Source organism: Malaya genurostris, chromosome 2, assembly GCF_030247185.1.
Source record: "Malaya genurostris strain Urasoe2022 chromosome 2, Malgen_1.1, whole genome shotgun sequence".
NCBI classification, from domain to species: Eukaryota; Metazoa; Arthropoda; class Insecta; order Diptera; family Culicidae; genus Malaya; species Malaya genurostris.
In genome coordinates, this window is record NC_080571.1 from 293,104,205 (window position 1) to 293,132,071 (window position 27,867).

The following is a 27,867-nucleotide window of genomic DNA, read 5'->3' on the forward strand; positions in this document are numbered from 1 at the left end:
TGGAAGGCATCGACGACGACCGATTACGCTACACCCGTCCCCAATACGTAAAAATTTTCCATTTGACGAAACGTTTCACTCGATATTATTGTGAGATGGGAAGCGTTACTTTAAGTTGAGGAAGCTAGAAAGTGTTCCATCCGATAATTTCTTTGAATTGAGGGTTACAAATCATATGAGTTATTTTGTAGAAACTATGAATGTTAAAACCCGTTATAAGGGTTATATTCTTGCGATACTTTTAAGGAAGTTATAGATGTTACGATTTGTTATATACGTCGCTCTTTTATAAGTTATAGGTGTTACGAAGCGTTACATGCGTTAATTTTTTGTAAGTTATAAACGTTACGAAGCGTTACATGCGTTACTTTTTAGTAAGTTATAGACGTTACGAAGAGTAACATACGTTACTTTTTCGTGAGTTATAGGCGTAACGAAGCGTTACATGTGTTACTTTTTTGTGAGTCATAGGCGTTACGAAGCGTTACATGCATTACTTTTTTACTAAGTTATAGGCATTACATGCGTTACTTTTTTGAGTCATAGGCGTTACGAAACGTTACATGTGTTACTTTTTAGTAAGGTAGGCGTTACAAGCATAAATTTTTTTGTGAATCATAAGCTATACGAAGCGTTACGTTTTAAAAAACTATAAGCGTTACTTTTCTGTAAGTTGAAGGATTTACGGAGCGTTACATGCGTTACTGTAGATTATAGACGTTACGTTGTGTTTCTTTTTGCGTTACGCGTTACGAAGCGTTACCTGTTTTTAAGTTATAGGCGTTACGAAACGTTGCTTGTGTTACTTTTTTATAAGTTATATTACACATTGTTCACATTACAAAGCGTTACATGCGTTACTTTTTAGTAAGTTATAAACATTATGAAGCGTTATATGCGTTACTTTTTATAAGTTATAGGCGTTACGAAGCGTTACACGCGTTACTTTTTAGTAAGTTACAAACGTTACGAAGCGTTACATGCATTACGTTTTTGTGAGCTATAGGCGTTACGAAGCGTTACATGCGTTACTTTTTAGTAAGTTATAGACGTTGTATGAGTTACTTCTTGCCTTTCTCATATAGAAAGGTTATGCAATCACTGTGAAAACCGACTTTTGAACTGAGGCCCGGAGGGCCCCAGTGCTATATACCATTCGACTCACTTCGTCGAGTACGCAAAATGTCTGTGTGTGTGTATGTGAGTATGTGTGTATGTAACGTTTTTTTGCACTAACTTTTCTCGGAGATGGCTGAACCGATTTTCACAAACTTAGATTCAAATGAAAGGTCTTGTGGTCCCATACAAAATTCCTGAATATTATTTGAATCCGACTTCCGGTTCCGGAATTATGGGGTAAAATGTGCAATAAAATGTGAAAATAAGTGCACTAACTTTTCTCAGAGATGGCTAAACCGATTTTCACAAACTTGGGTTAAATGAGAGGTCTTGTAGTCCCATACAAAATTCCTGAATATTGTTTGGATCCAACTTCCGCTTCCGGAGTTATGGGGTAAAATGTGCAAAAAAATGAAAATATGTTTTTTAACTTTTCTCATAGACGGCGCGACCGATTTTCATAAACTTAAGTTCAAATGAAAGGTCCTGTGGTCCCATACGTAATTCCTGAATTTCATCCTTATCCGACTTCCAGATCCGGAAATATAAGGTAAAGTGTGTTAAAAATTGTATACCATAAATCGACCTCAAAATTGTATACCATCTAAATCGACCTCAAATCTTTTCCAATCAATAGTTTTTATCAGTAGACGGTCAAACAAACCGATTTCGGTTATTCTTTTTAGGAATCGAAGAAAATTATTTTGAAGAATACCACAGTATTATATATGATGGTATGATTGAAATGAGAAAGGCATCATTACACCACTAGGTGGATTAAAACAGGTTTTTAGTCATAGGCGTTACGAAGCGTTACATGTGTTACTTTTCAGTAAGCTAGGCGTTACAAGCGTCACTCGTTTGTAAGTTACAAGCGTTACATATGTTACTTTTTATAGGTTTTAGGCGTTACGAAGCGTTTCTTACGTTATTTTCATGTGAGCTATAGGTGTTACGAAAGCGTTACATGTGTTACTGTTCATGAGTTATAGACATTACCGTTAGTAAGTTACAAGCGTTACAATGCGTTTTTTTTCGTTACTTTTTAGTAAGTTTTAGGCGTTACGTTTTGTAAGTTACACGTGTTACGAAGAGTCACTTTTTGTAAGTTACAGGTGTTACGAAACGTGACGTGACTCTGTATAAGTTTTTGGCGTTACTGTATAAGTTTTTGCGTTAGTTTCTTGTGAGTTGTAGACGTTACGGGTGTTACTCTTTCGTGACCTACAGGCGTTAGAAGTGTAACATACGTTATATTTTCTGTAAGCTTTCGACGTTACAAATTGTTACATGCGTAAGTTTTAGGTGTTACAAAACGTAGATGTGTTACATTTTTGAAAGATACAAGCGTTACAAGACGTTACATCCGTTATTCTTTTGAGAGTTTTGTGTGTCACGAAGCGTTATATATGTTACTTTTTGTTAGTTAAAGGTGTTAAAATGCGGCATCCCAATTTAAACATATTGCAAAATCAACTGGAAATGTCAAAATAATGTTGACCATGAACTTAGGAGGCACCTCTCGCAGATGATAATGCAAATAATTTGTTGCTACTTAGTTACGGTAAATTTGAATTTGTTGTTCAGTTTTGTTTATTTTTTTGAGTACTTCGCAAAGTTCATATGAAGTTAGCGAAGCCCCTCTCCCAAATATGCTTCAAAACAAATCGAAGCCCAGTGAATAATTTGTTGCTAATTAGTTACGGTAATTTTAAATTTGCTGCTCAATTTTTTATTTCAATAACATTCACCGAATATGATTTGTTCCTGGCAATATATTCTACAAACCAAAAATTCTGGAACTAAAAAAATTAGGGTTAGACTCCTAGTTTGAATAAGTTGAAAAATTCCTTGCCTTGAAAAAGTCTGATTGATTATTAGTCTTCAAAAAACCTTGAAAACTAAGAAAATTTTACAGAAGTCACCAAATGATAATTTTTCTATATGAGAAAGGTAAAAAGGTGTCATCTCAATCATTGGGAGTAGAAATAATAAAAAATACATGTAAAAGAAAAAAATTTACTTTAACGTTTCCCCTGTAAAACGCAAGAGCTTCCACAAACGTTTCATCGAAATAAAAGAAGTATTGCAATAGCAACACAATCTTGCACAAAACTGTGACCTGTTCGTCGTTCCACTTCCATAACATTCAATTAAGAACCCCTCAAGGCGAACCAGGCAAATAAAATATCTCACCTCAACGCAACAAAACAAAACACAACTGCTTAACTGGGCAAGAAACACTTCGAAAACGGCTAACTAAGAAGAATCTATTCCTTCAATGAAGCCAATAAAAGTGAAGATGTGTTTCTTTCTTTCTTACTTTACCGACCCGATACGTGAATGCACCGCCACGGATCGGACAACTCTGCTAGTGACATTTCGTGCACCGAGCTAACAAAAGCCTTATTCCGACGTCGGGACATTTCTGCACACACCACAGTTGGTAGTGGATGTTGCGCCGAGTTCTATGTTTCAGTTGTTGTCCATTTTATTTTTATTATTATCATCATCAGCAGTAGCAGCTGTAGCCGGAGCAACATCCTCCTCCTCGTGGACTTCCATAAACCGAATGAGTTTAACTCGACTCGGCTGTCCATTCTATTCCGTACCGCCATCGTTCCAATCAACTGCAGGTTTTGGGTGCTCCCGCGCCACTGAGAACTACGATAGTAGTACTGATTTCGCGAACATCAGTTGCTATCCACGTATTGTCGGTACTATCTATTTTTTAATTCAGTTTTTTACACTTCCCAATCTGCCGGTTTTCGGTTCCAAGCAGCATTTTATGCGCTACACTTGGTAGCGGGGTGCAGCTGCACAATGACCAACAAAATGAGTACTAAAAGACGGTTTGTATTTTAAAATGAAAGCTGTTAGAGTGTGAGACTCAAATAAACGTTTCGTCATCGACTCATCAATGCATTAGCAGTTTATATTAAGCAGTATAGGTAACAGATAGAAGTTATTTATGGGTGTCGGTTTATTTCAACAGACTTTGCAGCCGATTCATAGTGTACAGAATTATTGCATGGCTGGTGCTAACGACACTAACAATCCTTCGAGATCGGGGCTCGAACAATCGACAACTGACAATTTGATAATGTATTCGATGTGATAATTTCTCTGGGATCTGTGTCTTCTACACGTTAAAAATCCCTCCTGTCAGTAAACCCATTATGTAGGGGTGTAATGTCACCTGGAAGTCATTCAATCTGTTTTCTATTGAGATCTCATCATCATTTATACCACCATCGTTGAAGGTTCGTCTTGCTATTTTCTTTGTTGTTTGTATCTTATATGTTTCTCTTTAATTTTTCTGCTTCATGAACTACTGCAACTGTCATGCAGTAATCGGATTCGCATACGTGTAACGTAGTGTGATTGTAATCCTTGTAACGTCCACAAAACCGTGCTTACTGGTCTAAATCAGTCGTCCTAGGTGTGCTAGTGATAGCATTCCCTGAAACAATAGAAAACTTTATCTTCGGTCTAAAATCATTGCTAGCCTACGTGACGCGAAATTTGCAATGGCCGGAGAAGTGATGACGAAGCTGCAGTGAAACCCCAAATCTAAATGAAAAAAAACTCCACCACAAAGACAGCATTGTTCGTCCGTTGTTGCGTTTCTCTTTTTGGTATCCTATGACGGTCAGCAAATCTGCGAGTTCAATGTTTGGACTTTTCCAAGTTGCAAGCGCGCATTCGTCCAAATGCATTGAGGCATCGTTTTGTTGGACCATTGCGGGTTAAGCGATAAAGTGATAAACGCTTTCTCTCCAAACCAGGAAATTCCAAATCGGTTTCTGCTAGAACTATCCGCACTGCAACGCAGTCAGGGAGATTTACTGCACTGATTTTTGTAAGCGGATTTCTATAATCGTTTTGTCTATAGTGAATCTAACACACATGAGGTCATGAATTATGTCGTCTCCGAAACCAGAAGTCGACGCAATTTGGTCTTCGAATTTGAATAATAATTCAATAGAAGCGTTTAAATGAGCCTAAACTTGTTGAAATCGGTTTAGCCATGTCCAAGAAAATTGAGCGGTTAAGTCATTTATAGCATTATATCTTCAAATCCAGATACAATAGCCATTTGATCTTCGACCTTGAGTAATGACCCAATTGTATCTTTCCAATGAGCCTAAGTTTGTTGAAATTGATTCAGTCATAAAATTAGCGGTAAGAAAAACATTTTAAGACATTTTCCCATCTTGTCGAATCAAGTTCCAAGATCAAATTGCTGTGACTTCTAGTTCCGAAGATATAAGATATTAGGGTATAAGTGACGCAAACGACAAATCGTGTTATTTTATCGCGCTCAATTTGTTCAAAAATGGCTTAACCGATTTCAACAAACTTAAACTAGTTTGAAAGCTATCATTGGGCTATTCGCCATGTTTAAAGATCAAATGGCTGTGACTTCTGGTTCCGGCGATATAATGGTATAAGTGACGTAACCACCAAACGCATAGATTTTTAGCACTCTTTTTTCTCGAAGACGGCTGAACCGATTTCAACAAACTTAGGCTCGTTTGAGAGCTTTTATTGAGTCATGGATCAAATTCGAAGATCAAATGGATGTTACTTCTGGTTCCGAAGATATAATGGTATAAGGGATGTAACCAACAAAACGCGTTATTTTTTCACCATGAATTTTCTCGAAGATGGTCTTCGAGATTTTCAACAAACTCATGCTCGTTTGAAAACTACTATTGGGCCATGCTTCAAGTTCGAAGATCAAATCGCTGCGACTTATAGTTCCTGAGATATATGTGACGTAACCGACAAAACGAACCGATTTCAACAAACTTAGGCTCGTTTGAAAGCTATAATTGGGCAATGGATCAAGTTCGAAAATAAAATGGCTGTGACTTCTGGTTCTGGATATATAACCCTAAAAGTATCCAACTAAATGCACTTTTTCTCCCCTGAATTTTCTCGTGATGGCTGAACCGATTTCAACATAGTTAGGCTCGTTTGAAAACTACTATTGACTCATTAAACAGAAGTTCAAATGGCTGTCACTTACGGTTCCAATGATATAATGGCATAAGTGACGTAAACATCAAAACTCATTACCGCTCAATTTTCGTGTGGATTATGGATTAACCGATATCAGTAATTCTAGGCTCGTTCGAGACTAAATTTAGGTTGAGGGTCGATTTCGAAGATATGTTTGACGTTTCAAGATATAATCGTAAAAGTGGCGTAATCGACAAAACAATTTTTTTCTATCCAAATAATTATTTCAGACAGTGACCTATGATCTTGTTCAAATGTTTTGTTGCCGTGTGAATATGTGAAATAAAACGCTGAAGCATACTTTTGCTGACTAACCAAATCAATCGGAATAAATTTGTGTCAAAAATGAACCCAAATTAGTGTTAGAAATTATCCCAATAGCAAGGCAAAAATACTTTAATGAGACTCTGTCGATGAGAGAGAAAGGCCACTAGGTGGATTAGAAATAGGATTTTTAAACAATGAAAGAAATATAGTTTCCACTCCAAGTTATCCGCAACGCTGTTCCATTATTTACCGTTGTCAAGGAATGCAAGAAAAAAAAGAATGAAAGCTATCGAGGAATGCAAAAAGTAAATAATCTTGTCCATCTAAAAAAAGAAATGCAGCGCCAATTCAGGATACTAGAAGGAAAAAACTAGAGGGTACATTAGTAAATTAAAACCTGTCAATTTCGAACATTTTTCTTTCAGTGTAGATTTTGAATTATTTCACGGGTTGCTGAAACGTTTCACTTGTATGATAGCTTTCCTGTTACATTCAGTCGAATCAAGTGGAAGTGCACAATCGCATTTTGTACGGAGAGCAGCAAAATCCGAATTCATCAGTACGCGTTCTTGCCAAGCAACTAGAATCACTGTTTTGTGTTTTCAAATCATTTGATCAGCGCTTCACTGTGTATTGGAAGGTTGTGGAAGTGGAACAAACCGAAAAGTATACTCTCGACGAATGGACAAGAAGGTGGTAGCCATTATTGTGAAAAATCCTTATCTTTCACAAGCATAATTTCACTACAAAAAATTGTACTTGTACAACGAAACATACATGTTCGAAGACTTTAAAGAGCTTTCGGGTTTGGGTTACTACACCGTTATGCGAAGGAATGCCGTTGCCGATCATTTCCTGGCAAAAAGTGTCTAAATTCCCGAAAAAGTATTAGATTTGGCAGGCCATATGTAGTTGCGGTCGAAAATCTAAGTTTCGTTTCTAGCGGTACTATCAATAAGAATGTGCACGAGAAAGAATGTTACTACCATTTATCAGAAGCCACGACTCTCCAGCTTTGTTTTGACCTGATTTGACTTCATGTCACTATGCGAAATCCTTTCTGGAATGGTATAAGGTACAATAAGTCAAATACATGTCAAAAACAGCCAATCAATCAAGCTGTCCAGAGTTTCACCCGATCGAGAAATAGTGAGCTTTCGTTAAGCATAAACTCAGAAGAAAGCAAGTGATGCCAATGATTTCAAGAGAAGATGTAAAAATGTCACCGCGGACAACAAACAAACCGATTCCGTTCGAAACGGTAAACAATTAGAAGAGAATATTATACATGCATTCACAAACATAAAACTTAAATGTAAATATCAAAGATGTAAAGATCAACCTAAACCACCTGAAAAAGCAAATTTATGTTATACTTCGAACAAACAAATGAAAATGAAGATTGTTTAAACTGAAACTGTCACCGCGAACGTATTTGAGGCTACCGTACGAAACCAAATGGCGAATATGCAACAGAAAGTACCAGAATTTACCAGAAAGAATGATTAATATCTTATTCAACCGCTTCTAATGAACCTATAATTCTATTATTCTGAAATAAAAAACCGTTTTTTATGTGTATTTTAATATACTGGAAGTGTGAAAACTTCGTTGCGCTCCTACTAGGAAAATTGTTCAAAACGTTAGAATTTTGTCTGCTAAACACTCGACCTACATTCAACGGATTTGAACCGACCCAACATTTTTGCTTTGACCCTAAAACGCAATAACACATTCATACAATAGGTTATAGCAATGAGAAATTTTGAAAGGAATAGATTTTTATTTTATCATTTGAGCCAATACATTGCACAAAGATAGCTGATACCACATCGAATAATGGTTCCAAAACACTAACTAACTAATCAACAGATACTGATAAAGTCAGATAATCTCGCTCGTCGAGCACACGAATATGAAAATCCTTCGATTCCAAAAATTCATAAATTTTCACAAACAAAATTCCAGTCTCATATTTAACTGATTTAATTTCCCACCTTATTTTCCATTTCCATTCGAATTACATCACTAATCGTTTATTATATACCGAACAGTAAGCAAAATAATGTAATGGATCGACTAAAGACATTACTATTGGTACAATTACCCTATCTGAAATGTGACAGTTTAATTTTGCGTAGCACTTCCCACCGTTCCTCTTAATCGGTAGCGTGATCGACAATGTGAGTCACACTACTCCGACAACTGTGCGAGTACTCTCCCGCATTCAATGCTAACCTACTCAATTTCTCTTTTTCTCTCTCTTTCGTTTATTCTCCCTCACTCTTCCGGCACTTTCATTCCGTTGCCAACGATACCAACCCACACACGATTCCATCAGTGGAACTGAAGAGCACGCTTGCCAAAAGGATGGAACAAGCGATTCAGAGTGGCACATTAAACATTACCGCAAAACCTACCCTTTACCCGAATTCATCAGAATGGCGTAGAAACTACGAAATGCCGCCTGCCCGACAGTTCGACTGCTATCTGGATGCATTCTCGTTCCTTCTCTTTTCTTCATCTACTATTTCATCTCACCATTTGTCCTGTATTATTAAATCTAACTTGATTAACTAAATTCGATACAAAAAATAGTCACAAAGTTAAAGATAATATCATACAATATACGGAACATCATGCCTGTCGACAATTCCCAACGGAATGAAAAATATAACCGGTATCCCAATCCGGCTATTTTGTTTTTTTACGATAAGAGCGAGACAAAAAAAACCTAACTCGAGCCGGTAACCGAATAAATTTTTATTTCGATTAAAACGTTCCACTTACCTTTGACTTTCAACAGATTACGAATTGCAAAAAATGGGCACTAGCTTCGAAGCACAAATTTCACATAAATTCCACTAGAAAAATTAAAACTCACAAATAGAATTTTCTTTGCAGACGGAAAACACCACAATACAAATCGTACCGAAACTTGAACGGCGCGGTATAGAAAACTCAAATTTTAACTGGTACGGGTCAGACAGAGAACGATAGAGCTACGAAACGAACGGATTCAGTTTGTTGGAGCCGCTGTATCGAAACCACGGCCGTTTCGAGAACACACTTTGATTACTCCGGTACGAAGTGTGAGAAAGATGACAACAGATGAAGTGATCAACGTTGCCAGGTCATTTTTTTCAAAAATCTGTATTCGGCGCAAAAATCTATCTGTACGATATCGGTATCAGAATCTCGTCAACATAAGTTAACGGAAATGTCACCAACGCACTTTTTGGTGAGCAAAACAAAAAAGGTCTGGTAGCAACCTTTTCTCCTGTCTATCTATGCTATCAACGAAATTCGGTAATGATCTGTAAGATCCGTGAATTATCGGTATTTTGGGACTACATATCTGTATTGCGGTATAGAGGTCAAGTATCTGTATAAATACCGATAATTCGGTATACCTGGCAACGTTGGAAGTGATCGCCAAAACGGAAAATGGAACGTTTCGTTTCAAAAAGGAGTAAATCGATCAAGGTCATCATTTCATAAGGTCACAAAACTACATGAGAGTTTCTTTTTGTGTTTTGTCTTCCGATTTGTGTGAACTTTCTATAATGACAACATATTAATTTTACTCTGCAGTATCAATAGTTTCTAAGCCGGGTATTTGGTTATGACTATCACAAGCAATCATGAGCTGGTCCAAAACTCTCTCTATACGCCCTAAAATCCCGATTGTTTAGAACAACGAAATAAATAGTTACCCATTAAACCAAATAACTAGTTCTTTCTTACCGAGATATCGTAGATTCAATCAGTATATGCTTGTTTTAGACTAAAATATGCTTGCTTCAAACAAATGTTGGCTGTTTAAAATAAGACATTGGTTGAATCAAACCAAAATTTTTATTATCACTGTATCAACAAAAATTCGTCGGATTACCATGAATTCATTTATTTTTACTATGTGCCATCTGCATGTAAAAGCGATTAAGTTTTTTGTATGAAAAGCATAACAATCTTTTAGAAAAATTATATTTGATTTTTTTATTTATAGAACAGTATAGTGAAACAGTGATTCACTTTCGAAATCAGATGCTGTTTCTTTAGCATTTCCAGTCTCCAGAAATAGTACCTCACGAAGGTCCTTGTGAACGTTTCTGGGACTTGAAGAAAAATATGAACAATATATTATTCCCATTCACATAATATTAAATAACCTACACTGAAAAAATATTTTGATTTTTTTGGCATTAAAAATGCCTTACTCTTCACTATACGGGGCCGGGTGTCAATTAAAAGTTTCAAAAATAGCCGCGTAACCTTTTTGTGTCATAATTTTGAACGTTAATAACTCGGTCATTTGTTGATGGATTGTTATAATTTAACAACCAATCGATTCGGAAACTTTTAACTTAAACATGTATGACGACGTCGTTTCAGTATTTCAATAGCATACTATTGAAAAAATGGTTGGAATCGACCTATGTTTTCATCCACCAATCCCTGCTTTACAAAATGACGTCAACTTCTTGTTCGGCATAGGAGGCTTTGCGTCATGCATAAAAAACACCGCATCGTTCTGCGTAGTATGAAGAGAAATCTATAAATATAGGCTGCACAATATTTCTTTGCCTAGTTGATGTTTGACTGTGAATGAAACAAGTAGCGCGTCCAGTGAGCTGATGATTTAATTGTATATGCGTTCACTTGCTGGATTGTCGCTTTTGTATTATGCGTTGGTGAAACTTCCTGCTGTCTGCACAACACCGCTTCGTGTTCGCTTGAATATCTTATATATTATCTAGCTATTGAAGAACCGAATCAGCGTGGTTATCGGTTCTTTTGAAACATCCCATGTATTTAGCAAATTGTTGGTCGATTTTGCCATTAAAAATGCCTTACACTTCGCTTCCCGAGGCTGGGTGTCAAATTAAAACATGCAAAACTAATCGCGTAACATTTTTCTGCCATAATTTTGAACGCTCATACCTCAGTCATTTGTTGATGGATTTATATAATTCAACAACCAATCGATTCGGAAACATTTAACTTAAACTTATGAGAAAACGTCATTTGAATATTTCAATTGCATTCCATTGAAAAATTCATTTGAATTGAGTATTTTATTTTGGTTCTCTGGTAACTATCAGGCTAATTTAGTATTATCGGCAATAGATCTAATTCGGATCTAAATTGCAGTGCTTGTTCCTCGATGATTTGTTAATGGATTTTCCTCATTTAAATGATTCCAAAGCTTCAATATTGTAAGCTTAAAAATGTTTTAATTTGTCAACGGATCGGTTTGCATACTTAAATCTCCATTCCCATACAAACAAAACGGTGGCGCGAAAATGGATTCAGTATAAAGTTGTGTTATTATGATAATCATAGAAACTTCTTCTTCAATATATGTGACTGAACAAGTTGATGTCCCACCAGGTATTAAACGCTTCAAAAGATTCAAAATTAAATTCTGAAACTTATAAAAGCGGCTTCCTCGGTTTGGTAGTATAAATGAGTTCCACAGGCTCACATATACAGTACAATTAGATGCAATATCATATAGTATCAAATTGATCGTTTGAATAGCAACCCTCGTAGAATTTGGTTAACCGCCAGTTTCAGTTCAATTATTATTTGCTTCAAAACACGCGTTGTAACTATGACAATGTTCATGCATGTGTTAATAACATCAAGTTACAATATGAACAAAATTTCTGAATTTTGTTGCGTATCCATTTTGTATATTCCTAATATGCCAAAGCGAAAATCAATGTAAGTAACTAAATATTTTATGCGGACTGTTTCACATTTTTCTTCCTCGTATTGTTGCCATATTATTTACCGACACTTTCCGAAGATTATCGACGATTTTGAAGAAGGATTAATAAAATTACACTATTACTGAGCTTACTGGTACAACATTTTTCGTTAAAATAAATAAAATCTTCTCTTGGATCGATTAACTGTTTATAAAATTAATAAGTTTGTACGTTTCTCGAAGATTATTGTCATAAAAAAGAACAGTTTCATTTGTTCAGGATTAAATCTTTAGGTTGTTTGTATCTAAAATTGAGCTTTCAAGTTACTTTGAATTCTAGTTAAAGGACGTTATTCAAAATCTTAACAATGTAAAAAATTGTGGAAAGGGATCAAAATTGAATATAATTAATTATCAAGAAAGAATCTATTTGTCAATTTTATCATTCGCCAATAATCTAAGCGCTTAAACTAGAGCAAGTTTGTAATTAGTCAATTGAAAAAGTTTTTAGTTTAGTGTATCATCATCTCTTTATTTTTGTATATATTATGAAGACCCTAGAAACGTTCCATTTTTAATGTTATTGTGCTCGGTCGTGTCTTGAATACAACCCTCTAATTTTTTCTCAATAATTTCAAAATGTACCAAAAAAAAATTAAATTAAATAATTAATTAATTATTAAAACCTACAGATTGATGGTTATCCCATCCGTGCCTTTTGAAAAATGAAGAAGTTACAGCTAAAACAATTTACAAATATATTCAAAATTTCAAGTTCTCGTTGAAAGATAATCATTTAAACAGTAGAACTAACGTAACTACGTCAAAACGAATAAACACATGTAGAATCAAAGAGGTGTGCCAGATGACTACCTACTGTTTACAACCAACGTAAGTACCGGTGAATTGCTTACCTAAACACTACCTGTTTCACATATAAATAGCTATGCATCGTAGAACAGATATCAGTTTATTGAGCAATTTGACGTCTCTGTTACTCACACCGATGCAGAGTGCGCAGATCTATTCATATACGAAATTAGAATGTGTGCGAGCCGAAGTCAAAGTTTTTTGTGGGTTCAATTTTACACTGAGGTAAAACACTGCGAAAAACGCATATAGAATTTCGTAAGCTATGAACTAATGAACCAAGTAGAAGGCAGTTCCATTACGTGATAAAAAGTTTAATGAACGATTTTATGTCTTTCTCAACTGTTCTCTTGGCATTGCAGTGTTTTTAATTGCATATATGTCTTCAATAATAGGCACGATGCGGCTCGACAAAATTCACTGGGTTATTTCGACATACTCACACTAGCATTAACCTTTCAACTGCTGAGAATAACCACACCAACACATTCACACGTGGATTGGACTGTAACAAATCTGTTTCGAAACAGTTACAATACTACAATAGGGTTTTCCCAAAGTGCTGTAAAACTTTTTCTGGTTTTGTGTGTTCCGGAAAATTTTTCCAATTTACAGAAACCATAATTGGAAAATTAGAAGCTCAAAAGTGCAAGGTTAAATTGAATACCACGTTAAGCATTTGTGATCACTGTCATAGGCGGGCTTATAAGGAAAGTGATACGTCGGAAACAGAAGGGCAGTCAACAACGGAACCACTATCATCCACATAGCAATACGATTTAGAAGGAAGTACCTTCAGCAGCTTCAATCAACTCAGCATCTTCTGAAGCATCAGTCGCGGCGGAGTATTCAAGAGCACACAACATTGAACTCTTCAACAAGGGCATCGCAGGAATCAATATGTCTCCGATATCAACGAAGAAAACCCGGAATGTTAATCATCCTCGAGAAAAATATTTGGATATTTCAAGAAGTATAAAAAAGCAAATATTCGGATTCCCGGCGGGTGAAGAAGATCCAGAATTACTCAAAACGAAAGCGGCAGAGTTGGAAGAAGTGATTATGATAGAGCAGTTTGCTAAGCCTGATTGCACTTGGAATGAAAAAGTGCGTTTGTTGTCAGTCTTGCCGAACTCGTGGTCCAAGGAGAAAATAGCCACCCAATTCAAGGCGAACAAATACTTACGATCAACGGACGAAAAAAAGACAAGAAACGAACGGGACGCTGCAGGAACGAAACGATAGAAAACGAGGTGCTTCAATATTTCAACAGCAATGACGTCAGCAGAGTAATGCCAGGATCAAGAGATTGCGTCACAGTCAAAATGAATGGTAAGTGTGAACGCAAACAAAAACGATTGCTTTATTCATCATTGAAAGAAATTTATTCGGGTTATAAGGAGGAATTTCCTAATCTAAATATTGGATTTAGTACATTTGCAGCATTAAGACCGAAACATTGCAAGTTGCTTGGAAGTTCTGGTTCACATATGTGTTTGCACAATCCATGAGAATGTTTCATTAATGATTCATGCTGTTGAAACATATTTCAAGTATTATGATAAGAATTATTATTTAAAAAAGCTATTATGTGACTCATCAAAAATATCCGTAGCACCGTGAATGCAAAAGTTGTCCATCGACACAAGATCTGGAGAGAAGCGTTTTAGACAATTTCGAGGAACGTGATTTGACTGAGATAACATTTGGACAATGGGTTTCTATTGACAGATGTGATCTAGAGAAATTTGTCAAATCAGTAGAAGAATTTGCAGCATATTTTTGCGAAAAATTAGAAAAACTTGTGACTCATGATTTTATTAAAAATCAGCAATCGGATTTTCTGAAAAAGGCAAAATCTAATTTAAAGACAGGAGAAATTGTAATTATTTGTGATTTTTCAGAACATTTTTCATTTGTGCTTCAGGATGCTGATCAAGCAACCATTCATCCGTTTGAAATTTATTATAGATAATCAGAAGAGCTTAAACATTTAAGTTTCATTGTTATTCAGAAGTGCTTAAACCGGATACCATCGCGATTCAAGTGTTTATTTTTCACTTAATGTCATTTTTGAAAGACAAAATTCAAATCAAAAGAGCAATATTTATGTTTGACGGAGCTGCCTCGCAGTACAAAAACAGAAAAAAATTTGCAAGTCTCTGTAAATTTAAATCAATGTATAACATTGATTCGAAGTGGCATTTTTTGCAACTTCTCATGGTAAAGGACCATGTGATGCACTCGGGGGTAATTTAAAGCGAATGGCACGACGTGAAAGCTTGGCTAAATTACATGAACACCCAATCACAACTGCAAAACAATTATATGAATGGGCAGAGCAGAGACGTCGAGATGCATTCACGATCATGTCTTTTTGTTACGTGTCACAAGAAGAATATGAACGGGGTGTGACTGAGTGGAGTAGTGTTTGTAAGGATACCAAAATGATTCCAGGTACACAGAAATACCATTCTTTCGTTCCGATTTCAGCACAATCGTCACAAGACTGTATTCGAATGACGATGCACGTAGAACTCGTACAATTTTCAAAACCTTAGATATAATTAAGAATTATTCATGTACATGTAATAATTGTAGACATAGCCAACAAATAAACAATTCATGGAAATATGAAAAATGGTGTTATAATTAAATATCCAAGTATCTTTTCGAAGAAAGGATATCATGAACAAATTTATTGCCTTTAACCTGTAGAATAATATTCTACTGTTTAAATGATTATCTTTCAACGGGAACTTGAAATTTCGAATATATCTGTAAATTGTTTTAGCTGTAACTTCTTCATTTTTCAAAAGGCACGGATGGGATAGCCATCAATCTGTAGGTATTAATAAGAGCTTTAAAATAAAAATTATAAAAAAAATTAAAACCCTGATTTTTTTATATTTAACTTTTTTGGATTATTTTGTAATTATAGAGAAAAAAATTAAAAGTTTTTATATATTTTTAGAGTGCCCAATCGGTGCCCTACAACTTCTTCCTGAACGCCATTTTTGTACAATTAACGGTTTCCGAGTTCCAAAGATTTGAAAAAGGCAATTTTTGTGAAATGCAAAAATACATACGCCCTTTTTAAAAATCAGTCGTGAGTCGGATTGACCTCTCCATCGATTCGAAACTTATGGCTTACCATACTGAAGCCATGTGCAAAGTTTCATCCAAATCGGACAAGGTCGATTCTGATTTTGTCACTTTTTCGTTACTCATTCCTGGAATTGCTCTTTATGGAAAATACGCCGTGGATAAACATGCTTTATTCTATATTAAATACATGATTTTCCAAAAGTAATAAATATGCAGACTATCAAAAACACGAAAAAATTACAAGAAAAATGCAACATACTACTGATCGGACTGCTATTTTAAATGCTTGTTTTACTTTGCATGAAGTTTAATTTGAAAATTTCATTTACCGACATGAATTAAATTGGTTCTGAGTACGATATTTATTTCTTATGTAGCATTCGTCTTTTCCTTGATGCTTGGAATTTGTCTAAAAAACTACCTGTGCTACACGTTCGAGTGCAAACATCAATGGCTTGTTCGCATTCGTTCGAAAGTATGTGGCCGTCGAATGGTCGATACGGACGTAAGCAAGCATGATGATAAAAACACCCCGATTCTGCAATCCGACGGATTTGTGATACGAACGAAACTACACTTTCGTTCGAGCTCGAATTTTGCATTCTTCATTCCGTTCGACTTGTATGATTCGATCGACTCTCGTTCGGGAACGCTTGAAATTTCGAACACTATCCATCAAAGCTGTCAACACTAATTACACGTTCTATATTATTTATATTATTAATTTCTTAGTAAATGAAACCATCACACTTGTATAAACAAATTAGAACGATTCTAAACCGAACAGAAGTAATACGTACGCAAGTCGATCGAGTAATGTTCGAAAATTTAACAACTCGAACGAATGATATTCGACTTCATACCCAACTCGAACGGAATGCAGAATGGAAATTGCACATTCGATCAGAATATTTCGAATCGATCGACGTACAAAATAGGGGTGAATATTTACTTTACCGAACTGATATTCATTAAGATTACCAACCCGGTTCTGTATTTTGTTCGAATCGGATTTTTTCGATCGAAGTTGAAATTTTATATTCTGTATCCCGATCGAGTTTAAATTTTTCATACAGAAGCATCAATCCAAAGGCAAAGTTCCAAGTCGATCTTGACTTTTTGTGTTGTTGTTTTATGGAATTGCTCACCATTCTGTTTCAACAGGCTTCACAGCCGTTTCTTAACGTACGAATCCAATGCTACGATCCTATTGAAGCTAACAATTCTTTCATATCGGGGCTCGACTTTATGGTAATTGACTTTTAAGACCAGCGTCCTATGCACGTTATGTACGCTTTACCTTAACAACTGCTACTGCTAAATTTATTAGGGACTTCGAATTATAATACATTATTAAACACAACATTTTCATTTTTATTCGATTTTATAAGTTACACTAAACGCGGCGTATCATACCGTGCCATAAGTTTAGCTTTTTCCACATTCCCCAGCACCAGTTCGGAGTACATTTTTAGCATTTTTAGATGCGGCAAAACCACAGCATGACTGCACGCATTCATGTACACCTTGGCTTTCTCGTTATCACCTAAACTGAACAGTGTGACCGCCAAATTATAGTGCATCACCGACTGGGCCGCTTCCAGCGAGTTCATGTTCCAGTTCGGTGAACCTCGGGTCGAAAAATCATCGCCAGTAAAATCCTTCATCCGTTTCGGGTCCAGGTAAACTAGCGCTTCCGGAATGCGATTCAACAAGACAAGCGCTTCCGCACTGTACAGTGATCCTAACGTGTGATAGGTTTCCGGAAGATCATTAATGGTCAGCATTTGCTGTGCGTATTTCAGAGCTAACGTGAATTCCCCTAGACAAAGTAGTACATAACTGTAGGCGCTAAGGGTAGCAATGCGCAGTTTCTCCAAGTTTGCGGGCTTCAGCGGTTTGCAGGGATTACACGGGACACCTTCGTACATTTTCTCCCACGGTACTGGTTTATCAGACATTTCTGCTTGTTTAGCCAGCTCTTTCGTGTGGTAATCAATAAGAGTTATTGCATTTCTCAGGCAAAGAGAGGCAAACTCCAACGTCGTACTTGGTATCGCTGAAGATTGTTCTTCGTTGTTGAAAGGTCGCTTCTGAAAGTACTTCCGGCGTAGAAAAACAGTGACAGGATTCTTGTTTTGCTCTTTTTGAGTCTGCTGGTGAACCATTATGCAACACTCTGCTAGTCGTAGCCACAATCTTGGATTGTTGTGGTATGAGTTCAAAACAACCAGCAAACATTCGAACGCTTCGCCTGGTCGCTGCAAATGGAGTAATGTTATTCCATGATTGTAGAGAATTTCCGGTCGTTTGGTAGCTCCAACACAGTACAACGGAGAACCCTCAACTTTTTCCGTAGAACTTTTCTTCGTTGCAGACTCATCGAAAAGTAAAGCCTGCTGGAAGAATCTCGCAGCCAAAGCATAATGCCTAACCGCGAAATGTATCAAACCCATATTATTAGCTAAACACGTGTTTTGATCTTCGCCGTGAAACTGAACTTGGATGGGTTCATTGACAAACCGCTTTGACAGTTCCTTAGCGGCCATCTGGTAGTCGTTTCCCAGGTAATATTGATGCCCTTTCAATACCGAATACTCGGAAGTGTCTTCACATGGAATCAGAAAATTCTTTTTTCCGTTCAGCAAATTGGACCTTATTAGTATCAGTCGAAATTCTTTCCGAAACTCTTCGAATTGAATTTCCGATATGTCCTTCCGACTTTCATTATCGACTGGCCGTTCATCTTCGTCGTCCGAGCTCAAAATTTCCTGCACCCGAATGTTCAACCGAGCCTGCAGCATTGCCAGCAAACCGTTTGCCTTTTTGGGTTGATTGGTGTCCAAAAGCAAATGGACGGTGAAAATTCCTGCCTTGCGTAGCAAATAATCGTCCAGCTGATCGAAATGGCTCATGACGGCCAGAATAATTTTCAAAGCAGCCAATGGTTGCTTGAAATGGTACAGAATCATTGCCTGGTTCACGTAAGCCGCAGCCAGCTCGGGGTGCTTGACATTCACCGATTGAATTTCACCAACCAGTTCCGTTATTTGAACCATCGTTTTCCGGAATTGATCATATCGGCGCAGATCACTCATGTAAAATTCAGCAACAGCTCGGTTATGAATAACCTTCGGGTTTGATTCTTGTGATTTTTGCAATTTGAGCAACGTTTGCAAACATGATGAATAGTCGGCTCTGTGACGAAAAGATTATTAGAAAATGAAGGTATAAGGATAATCAAACTTGATTACTTCTGAAATTCATTGAATGCCTGAACTTCTAAATCATGCTCCAGCTCGGATACTTTAGGTTTGGTATCTCCGTTTGTTTCCGTCATTATTGTACCAGTCAAATTTTCTTCACGCAAAACTTTATGACAACTAAGATTGTTTAATGTATTCCAAAAACAATCGTAAATTTATTGTGGAAACACCATATAAATATTTTGATTAAAAGGATGACGATGATTGTCAATTGTCATTCTGATGCATTGGTCTACGACAATCTGTTCGAATGGTCGTATTGTAGACATGTTCTCTACACGCAGAAAGAACCCTCTCAGCAGACTCAATTTTGTTGGTCTTTGAGCGCTTGTTGAACGACATATTGCACGAAATATTCGTTCAACTTGCTGGAACGGTTTGTTGTTGTTTTTTCTCTTGCAAAAATAGTGTGAAAATTAAGTGTTACCTTTACATAGAAAGAAAATTTGTTGTTATTCTACTTGAAGTAGAAGTATTGTGCAGGTGTATTGGCTTGTATCAAGGCAGGAACCAAATTCCAGGAAACAATTTTTTTTGGTACCTGATTTTTAGCGCCTAAGGCGCCACCTATGTGTCAGTAATAAAAAGCGTCAAGCCAGGAACCAAAAATAGTAACATATTATGAATAAATGTTTTTATAAATTTAACTAGTAGAATTATTTAATCCGAATACCTTTGTGGATGTCATTGTTCGTATTGTGTCATTATAGGGTAAAATGTGTAGTTCACCGTATGTGAATAATAAATTTTCATCAGTCGTTATATGGATGATCAAAAATAACACTCTAGGCATAGTGATAGAATCATTGCTGCTATGCCTGGCTACTACTCACTGCAGTGGTTCTTCTGGGAAAAGGGTCAGACAAGAGATATGGGGTAAAATGTGTAGTTCGCCATATGTGAATAATAAATTTTCATCAGTCGTTATATGGATGATCAAAAATAACACTCTAGGCATAGTGACAGAATCATTGCTACTATGCCTGGCTACTACTCACTGCAGTAGTTCTTCTGGGAAAAGGGTCAGACAAAAGATATGGGGTAAAATGTGTAGTTCGCCATATGTGAATAATAAATTTTCATCAGTCGTTATATGGATGATCAAAAATAACACCTTCGGCATAGTGATAGAATCATTGCTACTATGCCTGGCTACTACTCACTGCAGTGGTTCTTCTGGGAAAAGGGTCAGACAAGAGATATGGGGTAAAATGTGTAGTTCACCATATGTGAATAATAAATTTTCATCAGTCGTTATATGGATGATCAAAAATAACACCTTCGGCATAGTGATAGAATCATTGCTACTATGCCTGGCTACTACTCACTGCAGTAGTTCTTCTGGGAAAAGGGTCAGACAAAAGATATGGGGTAAAATGTGTAGTTCGCCATATGTGAATAATAAATTTTCATCAGTCGTTATATGGATGATCAAAAATAACACTCTAGGCATAGTGATAGAATCATTGCTACTATGCCTGGCTACTACTCACTGCAGTGGTTCTTCTGGGAAAAGGGTCAGACAAGAGATATGGGGTAAAATGTGTAGTTCGCCATATGTGAATAATAAATTTTCATCAGTCGTTATATGGATGATCAAAAATAACACCTTCGGCATAGTGATAGAATCATTGCTACTATGCCTGGCTACTACTCACTGCAATGGTTCTTCTGGGAAAAGGGTCAGACAAGAGATATGGGGTAAAATGTGTAGTTCACCATATGTGAATAATAAATTTTCATCAGTCGTTATATGGATGATCAAAAATAACACCTTCGGCATAGTGATAGAATCATTGCTACTATGCCTGGCTACTACTCACTGCAGTGGTTCTTCTGGGAAAAGGGTCAGACAAGAGATATGGGGTAAAATGTGTAGTTCGCCATATGTGAATAATAAATTTTCATCAGTCGTTATATGGATGATCAAAAATAACACTCTAGGCATAGTGATAGAATCATTGCTACTATGCCTGGCTACTACTCACTGCAGTGGTTCTTCTGGGAAAAGGGTCAGACAAGAGATATGGGGTAAAATGTGTAGTTCGCCATATGTGAATAATAAATTTTCATCAGTCGTTATATGGATGATCAAAAATAACACTCTAGGCATAGTGATAGAATCATTGCTACTATGCCTGGCTACTACTCACTGCAGTGGTTCTTCTGGGAAAAGGGTCAGACAAGAGATATGGGGTAAAATGTGTAGTTCGCCATATGTGAATAATAAATTTTCATCAGTCGTTATATGGATGATCAAAAATAACACCTTCGGCATAGTGATAGAATCATTGCTACTATGCCTGGCTACTACTCACTGCAGTGGTTCTTCTGGGAAAAGGGTCAGACAAGAGATATGGGGTAAAATGTGTAGTTCGCCATATGTGAATAATAAATTTTCATCAGTCGTTATATGGATGATCAAAAATAACACTCTAGGCATAGTGATAGAATCATTGCTACTATGCCTGGCTACTACTCACTGCAGTGGTTCTTCTGGGAAAAGGGTCAGACAAGAGATATGGGGTAAAATGTGTAGTTCGCCATATGTGAATAATAAATTTTCATCAGTCGTTATATGGATGATCAAAAATAACACCTTCGGCATAGTGATAGAATCATTGCTACTATGCCTGGCTACTACTCACTGCAGTGGTTCTTCTGGGAAAAGGGTCAGACAAGAGATATGGGGTAAAATGTGTAGTTCGCCATATGTGAATAATAAATTTTCATCAGTCGTTATATGGATGATCAAAAATAACACTCTAGGCATAGTGATAGAATCATTGCTACTATGCCTGGCTACTACTCACTGCAGTGGTTCTTCTGGGAAAAGGGTCAGACAAGAGATATGGGGTAAAATGTGTAGTTCGCCATATGTGAATAATAAATTTTCATCAGTCGTTATATGGATGATCAAAAATAACACCTTCGGCATAGTGATAGAATCATTGCTACTATGCCTGGCTACTACTCACTGCAGTGGTTCTTCTGGGAAAAGGGTCAGACAAAAGATATGGGGTAAAATGTGTAGTTCGCCATATGTGAATAATAAATTTTCATCAGTCGTTATATGGATGATCAAAAATAACACTCTAGGCATAGTGATAGAATCATTGCTACTATGCCTGGCTACTACTCACTGCAGTGGTTCTTCTGGGAAAAGGGTCAGACAAGAGATATGGGGTAAAATGTGTAGTTCACCATATGTGAATAATAAATTTTCATCAGTCGTTATATGGATGATCAAAAATAACACCTTCGGCATAGTGATAGAATCATTGCTACTATGCCTGGCTACTACTCACTGCAGTGGTTCTTCTGGGAAAAGGGTCAGACAAGAGATATGGGGTAAAATGTGTAGTTCGCCATATGTGAATAATAAATTTTCATCAGTCGTTATATGGATGATCAAAAATAACACCTTCGGCATAGTGATAGAATCATTGCTACTATGCCTGGCTACTACTCACTGCAGTGGTTCTTCTGGGAAAAGGGTCAGACAAAAGATATGGGGTAAAATGTGTAGTTCGCCATATGTGAATAATAAATTTTCATCAGTCGTTATATGGATGATCAAAAATAACACTCTAGGCATAGTGATAGAATCATTGCTACTATGCCTGGCTACTACTCACTGCAGTGGTTCTTCTGGGAAAAGGGTCAGACAAGAGATATGGGGTAAAATGTGTAGTTCACCATATGTGAATAATAAATTTTCATCAGTCGTTATATGGATGATCAAAAATAACACCTTCGGCATAGTGATAGAATCATTGCTACTATGCCTGGCTACTACTCACTGCAGTAGTTCTTCTGAGAAAAGGGTCAGACAAAAGATATGGGGTAAAATGTGTAGTTCGCCATATGTGAATAATAAATTTTCATCAGTCGTTATATGGATGATCAAAAATAACACTCTAGGCATAGTGATAGAATCATTGCTACTATGCCTGGCTACTACTCACTGCAGTGGTTCTTCTGGGAAAAGGGTCAGACAAGAGATATGGGGTAAAATGTGTAGTTCGCCATATGTGAATAATAAATTTTCATCAGTCGTTATATGGATGATCAAAAATAACACCTTCGGCATAGTGATAGAATCATTGCTACTATGCCTGGCTACTACTCACTGCAATGGTTCTTCTGGGAAAAGGGTCAGACAAGAGATATGGGGTAAAATGTGTAGTTCACCATATGTGAATAATAAATTTTCATCAGTCGTTATATGGATGATCAAAAATAACACCTTCGGCATAGTGATAGAATCATTGCTACTATGCCTGGCTACTACTCACTGCAGTGGTTCTTCTGGGAAAAGGGTCAGACAAGAGATATGGGGTAAAATGTGTAGTTCACCATATGTGAATAATTAATTTTCATCAGTGGTTATATGAATGATCAAAAATAACACCTTGGGCATAATGATAGAATCATTGCTACTATGCCTGGCTACTACTCACTGCAGTGGTTCTTCTGGGAAAAGGGTCAAACAAGAGATATGGGGTAAAATGTGTAGTTCGCCATATATGAACAATAAATATTCATCAGTCGTTATATGGATGATCAAAAATAACACTCTAGGCATAGTGACAGAATCATTGCTACTATGCCTGGCTACTACTCACTGCAGTGGTTCTTCTGGGAAAAGGGTCAGACATAGTAGCAACGTACGGAATGCATAAGAACGCAGGTTCGAGTCCTGTCTCTGAGCGTATCTTTTTCCAAAAATTCATCTTTTCTGTTAGTTTTTCTTTCACTTCTCCAATATATATTTCCGCTCAGTCATTGCAAAAACTGAACTTAGTCATGGCGGCTTTACGTCAAACTAAAAATTAATAAATCGCTAGTGAGATTATTTGACACACACAGGCAGCAGGGACAGGGGCTTGACGAACCCCCCCTTATGCGAGTCGGGTGGTAGCTTGGGAGTCTTTCCTAAGCGAAAACCGTTCACACACCCGTGTGGATTACCACCATTGGCACTTCCTTCTGGAGGTGACCGGACTGTGGTCTCCAGACAGCTCAAGAGGAGGAAGCCTAGGATATGGCGGGGGTTCAACAGTGGGCTCTTGGGTTTCGCGGACGATATCGTTTTATCAGTAACAGGCGAGACGCCGGAGGAGGTAGAAATGTTGGCGGTAGAATCGATCCACATCATCGAAAACTGGATGAATGGAGTCAAGCTGAAGATAGCCCACCACAAAACGGAGGTGCTATTGGTGAGCAACTGCAAGGAAGTGCAGCGAGTGTAAATCTCCGTCGGAGGACACGCAATAGCATCGAAGCGACAACTGAAGCATCTGGGTGTGATGATCGACGATCGGCTAAACTTCAACAGCCACGTCGACTACGCCTGTGAAAAGGCGGCGAAGGCGATCAACGCACTGTCAAAGATTATGCCAAACACCAGTGGTCCAAGAAGCAGCAAGAGGCGACTGCTGGCGAGTGTGTCATCTTCGATACTGCGGTACGGAGCTCCAGCCTGGGGTGCGGCGCTAAAAACCAAGCGAAATCGGGCGAAGCTAAACAGTGCGTTCCGGCTCATGGCTATGCGAGTAGCGAGCGCATATAGAACGATATCGTCGGAGGCAGTTTGTGTGATTGTTGGGATGATCCTAATCTGCATCACATTGGAGGAGGATATCGAGTGCTACATGCGGAGGACGACCAGGCAAGTGAGAACGTTAGTGCTCAATGTCAAAGTGGCAACAGGAATGGGATTCCACGGAGAAAGTGAGATGGACCCATCGGCTCATCCCTAATGTGTCGACCTGGGTGAACCGGAAGCATGGAGAAGTAAACTTCCACCTAACCCAGTTTTTGTCTGGTCATGGCTGCTTCAGGCAGTACCTACATCGGTTTGGCCATGCCGCTTCGCCCTTCTGCCCGGAGTGCGTGAACATGGAGGAGACACTGGAGCACGTAGTGTTCATTTGCCCCAGATTCGAGGCGATAAGATCAATGCCGGCATTAAATGTAGAAAACGTTGTCGACGAGATGTGCCACACTGAGAAGATGTGGAACGCGATCAGCAGGGTAGTTACAAAAATGCTGACGGAGTTACAGAGAAAGTAGAGGAGCGACCAGCAAGCTGGGATCGCTTGAAGAGTTTGCGCAATACGGAATCGGTTTTCTCTGCGCAATACGCAATCGGTTTTCTCTGCTGAGGGAGGTTGGGAGGAAGAAAAAAGAACACACAGAGAGACAGAGAGATTGCTCAGCTCGATGAACTGAGTCGAATGGCATATGACACTTGGCTTTTCACTAGTCGGTTTTTCATGTGATTGCATAACCTTTCTATATGAGAAAGGCAGAAAGATCTTGAATTCAATAATAAATAACTGAAATACAGGCAAGTCTATGTTCCAATTCTATCTTAAACAAGCTTTAAGATGAAGAGGCGTGCAGCGGGCAAGATGGATCGATCAAATTGAGGACAACCTACGGACCCTTCGCAGCTGCCGAGGCTGGCGGCGAACAGCCATGAATCGAGTTGAATGGAGACGCCTCCTGTATACAGCAGAGACCCGCGTGGTCTACGACTGAAAGAGTGAGTGAGTGATGGTGGCTTCACACATACTCATACATAAATACATAAAGCGTTTTGGAAGAATATCCACAAACCGAATGAACGAATTCTGAAATATAAATTATTGGTCGAAAAGCATCGTTAGTTCCTTCAAAAATTCATGAGGAATGGAAAAATATGATTCACTTATATACTGATATGATATGCACTTCACAAAATAGAAATTTCTAGTGCACATCTTACAAGTAGTATTCCCATATATAGAAGATCTTGTTTGAATGTAATTGAGATCTTTTACAAAATGATACATAGTTGGAATCAGCAAGGTGAAGTATTGTCATCATGCCAAAGATTTTGATCTGTAACAATGCATGACCGTATTTGCTATGAGCGAATAAATCAATTATAAGAGCACTTTGGTTATAAATTGAATGAATAAATTTCAGCACGCATACATGTGTCCTCCTAATATTAGTCAATAAAAAAGACTCATGGTTTATAATTATGCATAGTTAGTGTTTATTTTACTAACGAACAGAACATGTCGTCAGCTCACTGCGCAAAATCGCTGAAAATATAACATATTTCTGCGCCGGGTTTGTATGCTACGCGTTGTGTGATGATTCGTTCAATTCATGCTGGTGAAATTTTACGTGCCCAATTATAGCACCGAATTTTAACTGAATGTTCGTTCATACCAAACATTACAGAAAACTTAATTTTAAATTACTTACGGTTAAATTATACTACTGCAAATTTTATAATGAATTGCTGATCATATATCCGATGATATGGACAAAAAATTGTGTTGCTGATGTTGCTAAAGTAATTCGTATTCACGACAAAACACTGCATGACGAGACTGATAGGTAAGGTAAATACTATGTTTGGGTGTCATTTCACACATCGAGAGCGTTACTAAATTAATCTATATTTGATTTCTGCATAACATTTTTCTTTGTCGTGTTAAATTCGATATTTATACTAATTGGGAGGTGATATTCACTTGTGAATGATTATGCGAGGTACGCTATAACGTTCAACAGTCGACTGTATTATCACGATCACTGAATGCTGAACCTGCGGATCTTCAGGCAGGGCTGTAGTGCAGTGTGGATACCACAGCTCGATAATTTGCTCATATTGTACTAAAATATGGTGAAATATAAAATTATTATCAATTCGATTACTAAGTAATTGTTTAATGTGATAAAATAGACCTGAACATAAAATATAATGTTGATTTATGAACGGTAACACAATTTCATAGTGTCATCCACGTCAAGAGAGAGAAACTATATCCAGCATTATACAACTGGTACTTCATATTCTAGAAAAATGCCTTCGACAATGGAGAAATCGAGACAAATCGATCACCAGAATATTTAAATTCTAAATAAAATAAGGCACAAATCTCCTAATAACTAGGGGAACGTGCCACTTGAGCCAATTAGTTCTGAACGTAAACTTATTTTCAATATTTAATGTTTCGTGCAGGAAAAATTATTTACATTTTAGTTCATTCATTCATCTACACTTAACTCGAACTCAATTCTACGTTGATCTCGTGGCAGTTTTTTTCTGTTATCTATATAAACAAGTAAACGCCCTATGCATTGAGCAACCAATTCAACGTATTGCATTTTTACCGGGATTTATAATCGGAATATATACAAGAAAAAATGACAAAGTGTAGATTTAACCCACATTATCGAAATGACGGAATGAGCAATGAATTCTTACTCGACTGCATTATTTTTTAGTGCTCGATCGGTTCAGTGCTAGAATTTTCGCCTGAGTTGGCTGCTCGATCAACCTGATTGACATTATAAATGTCATTGAATATTCGCTCATTTTATGAATGTGTTAGTGTGAAATTTAAGCGACTTAAGCCATTTCACTACACTCCAGCTAGAGGAATAGATGATGCTGACTAAGGTAGGCCGTTTTGTTAATTTCCA

At 37.3% G+C, this 27,867-nt stretch overlaps 2 protein-coding genes across 2 annotated transcripts in view; both read right to left on the reverse strand.

The window, feature by feature from the left end:
- The window catches only part of LOC131430606 (calphotin-like), a 287,389-nt gene extending 278,026 nt beyond the window's left edge, over positions 1-9,363 (reverse strand). Inside the window, exon 1 of the mRNA XM_058595706.1 lies at positions 9,205-9,363. The gene's annotated coding sequence lies outside the window, so the exon portion shown is untranslated. The remainder of the gene's footprint in view (positions 1-9,204) is intronic.
- An 8,085-nt stretch (positions 9,364-17,448) lies between these two features.
- LOC131430607 (CCR4-NOT transcription complex subunit 10) lies at positions 17,449-19,581 on the reverse strand. The gene is made up of 2 exons (XM_058595710.1): positions 19,363-19,581; positions 17,449-19,306 (listed from the first exon to the last, which is right to left on the reverse strand). The coding sequence occupies exons 1-2, from the start codon at positions 19,446-19,448 to the stop codon at positions 17,500-17,502; spliced, it is 1,893 nt and encodes a 630-aa protein (XP_058451693.1). The 5' UTR covers positions 19,449-19,581; the 3' UTR covers positions 17,449-17,499.
- Positions 19,582-27,867: the final 8,286 nt, after the last annotated feature.

Coding starts and splice junctions, on each gene's coding strand:
- LOC131430607 (XM_058595710.1), bottom strand. CDS start 19,448: ATGACGGAAACAAACGGAGATACCAAACCTAAAGTATCCGAGCTGGAG. Junction 19,307..19,362: donor GCATTCAATGAATTTCAGAA/GTAATCAAGTTT, acceptor TTTTCGTCACAG/AGCCGACTATTCATCATGTT.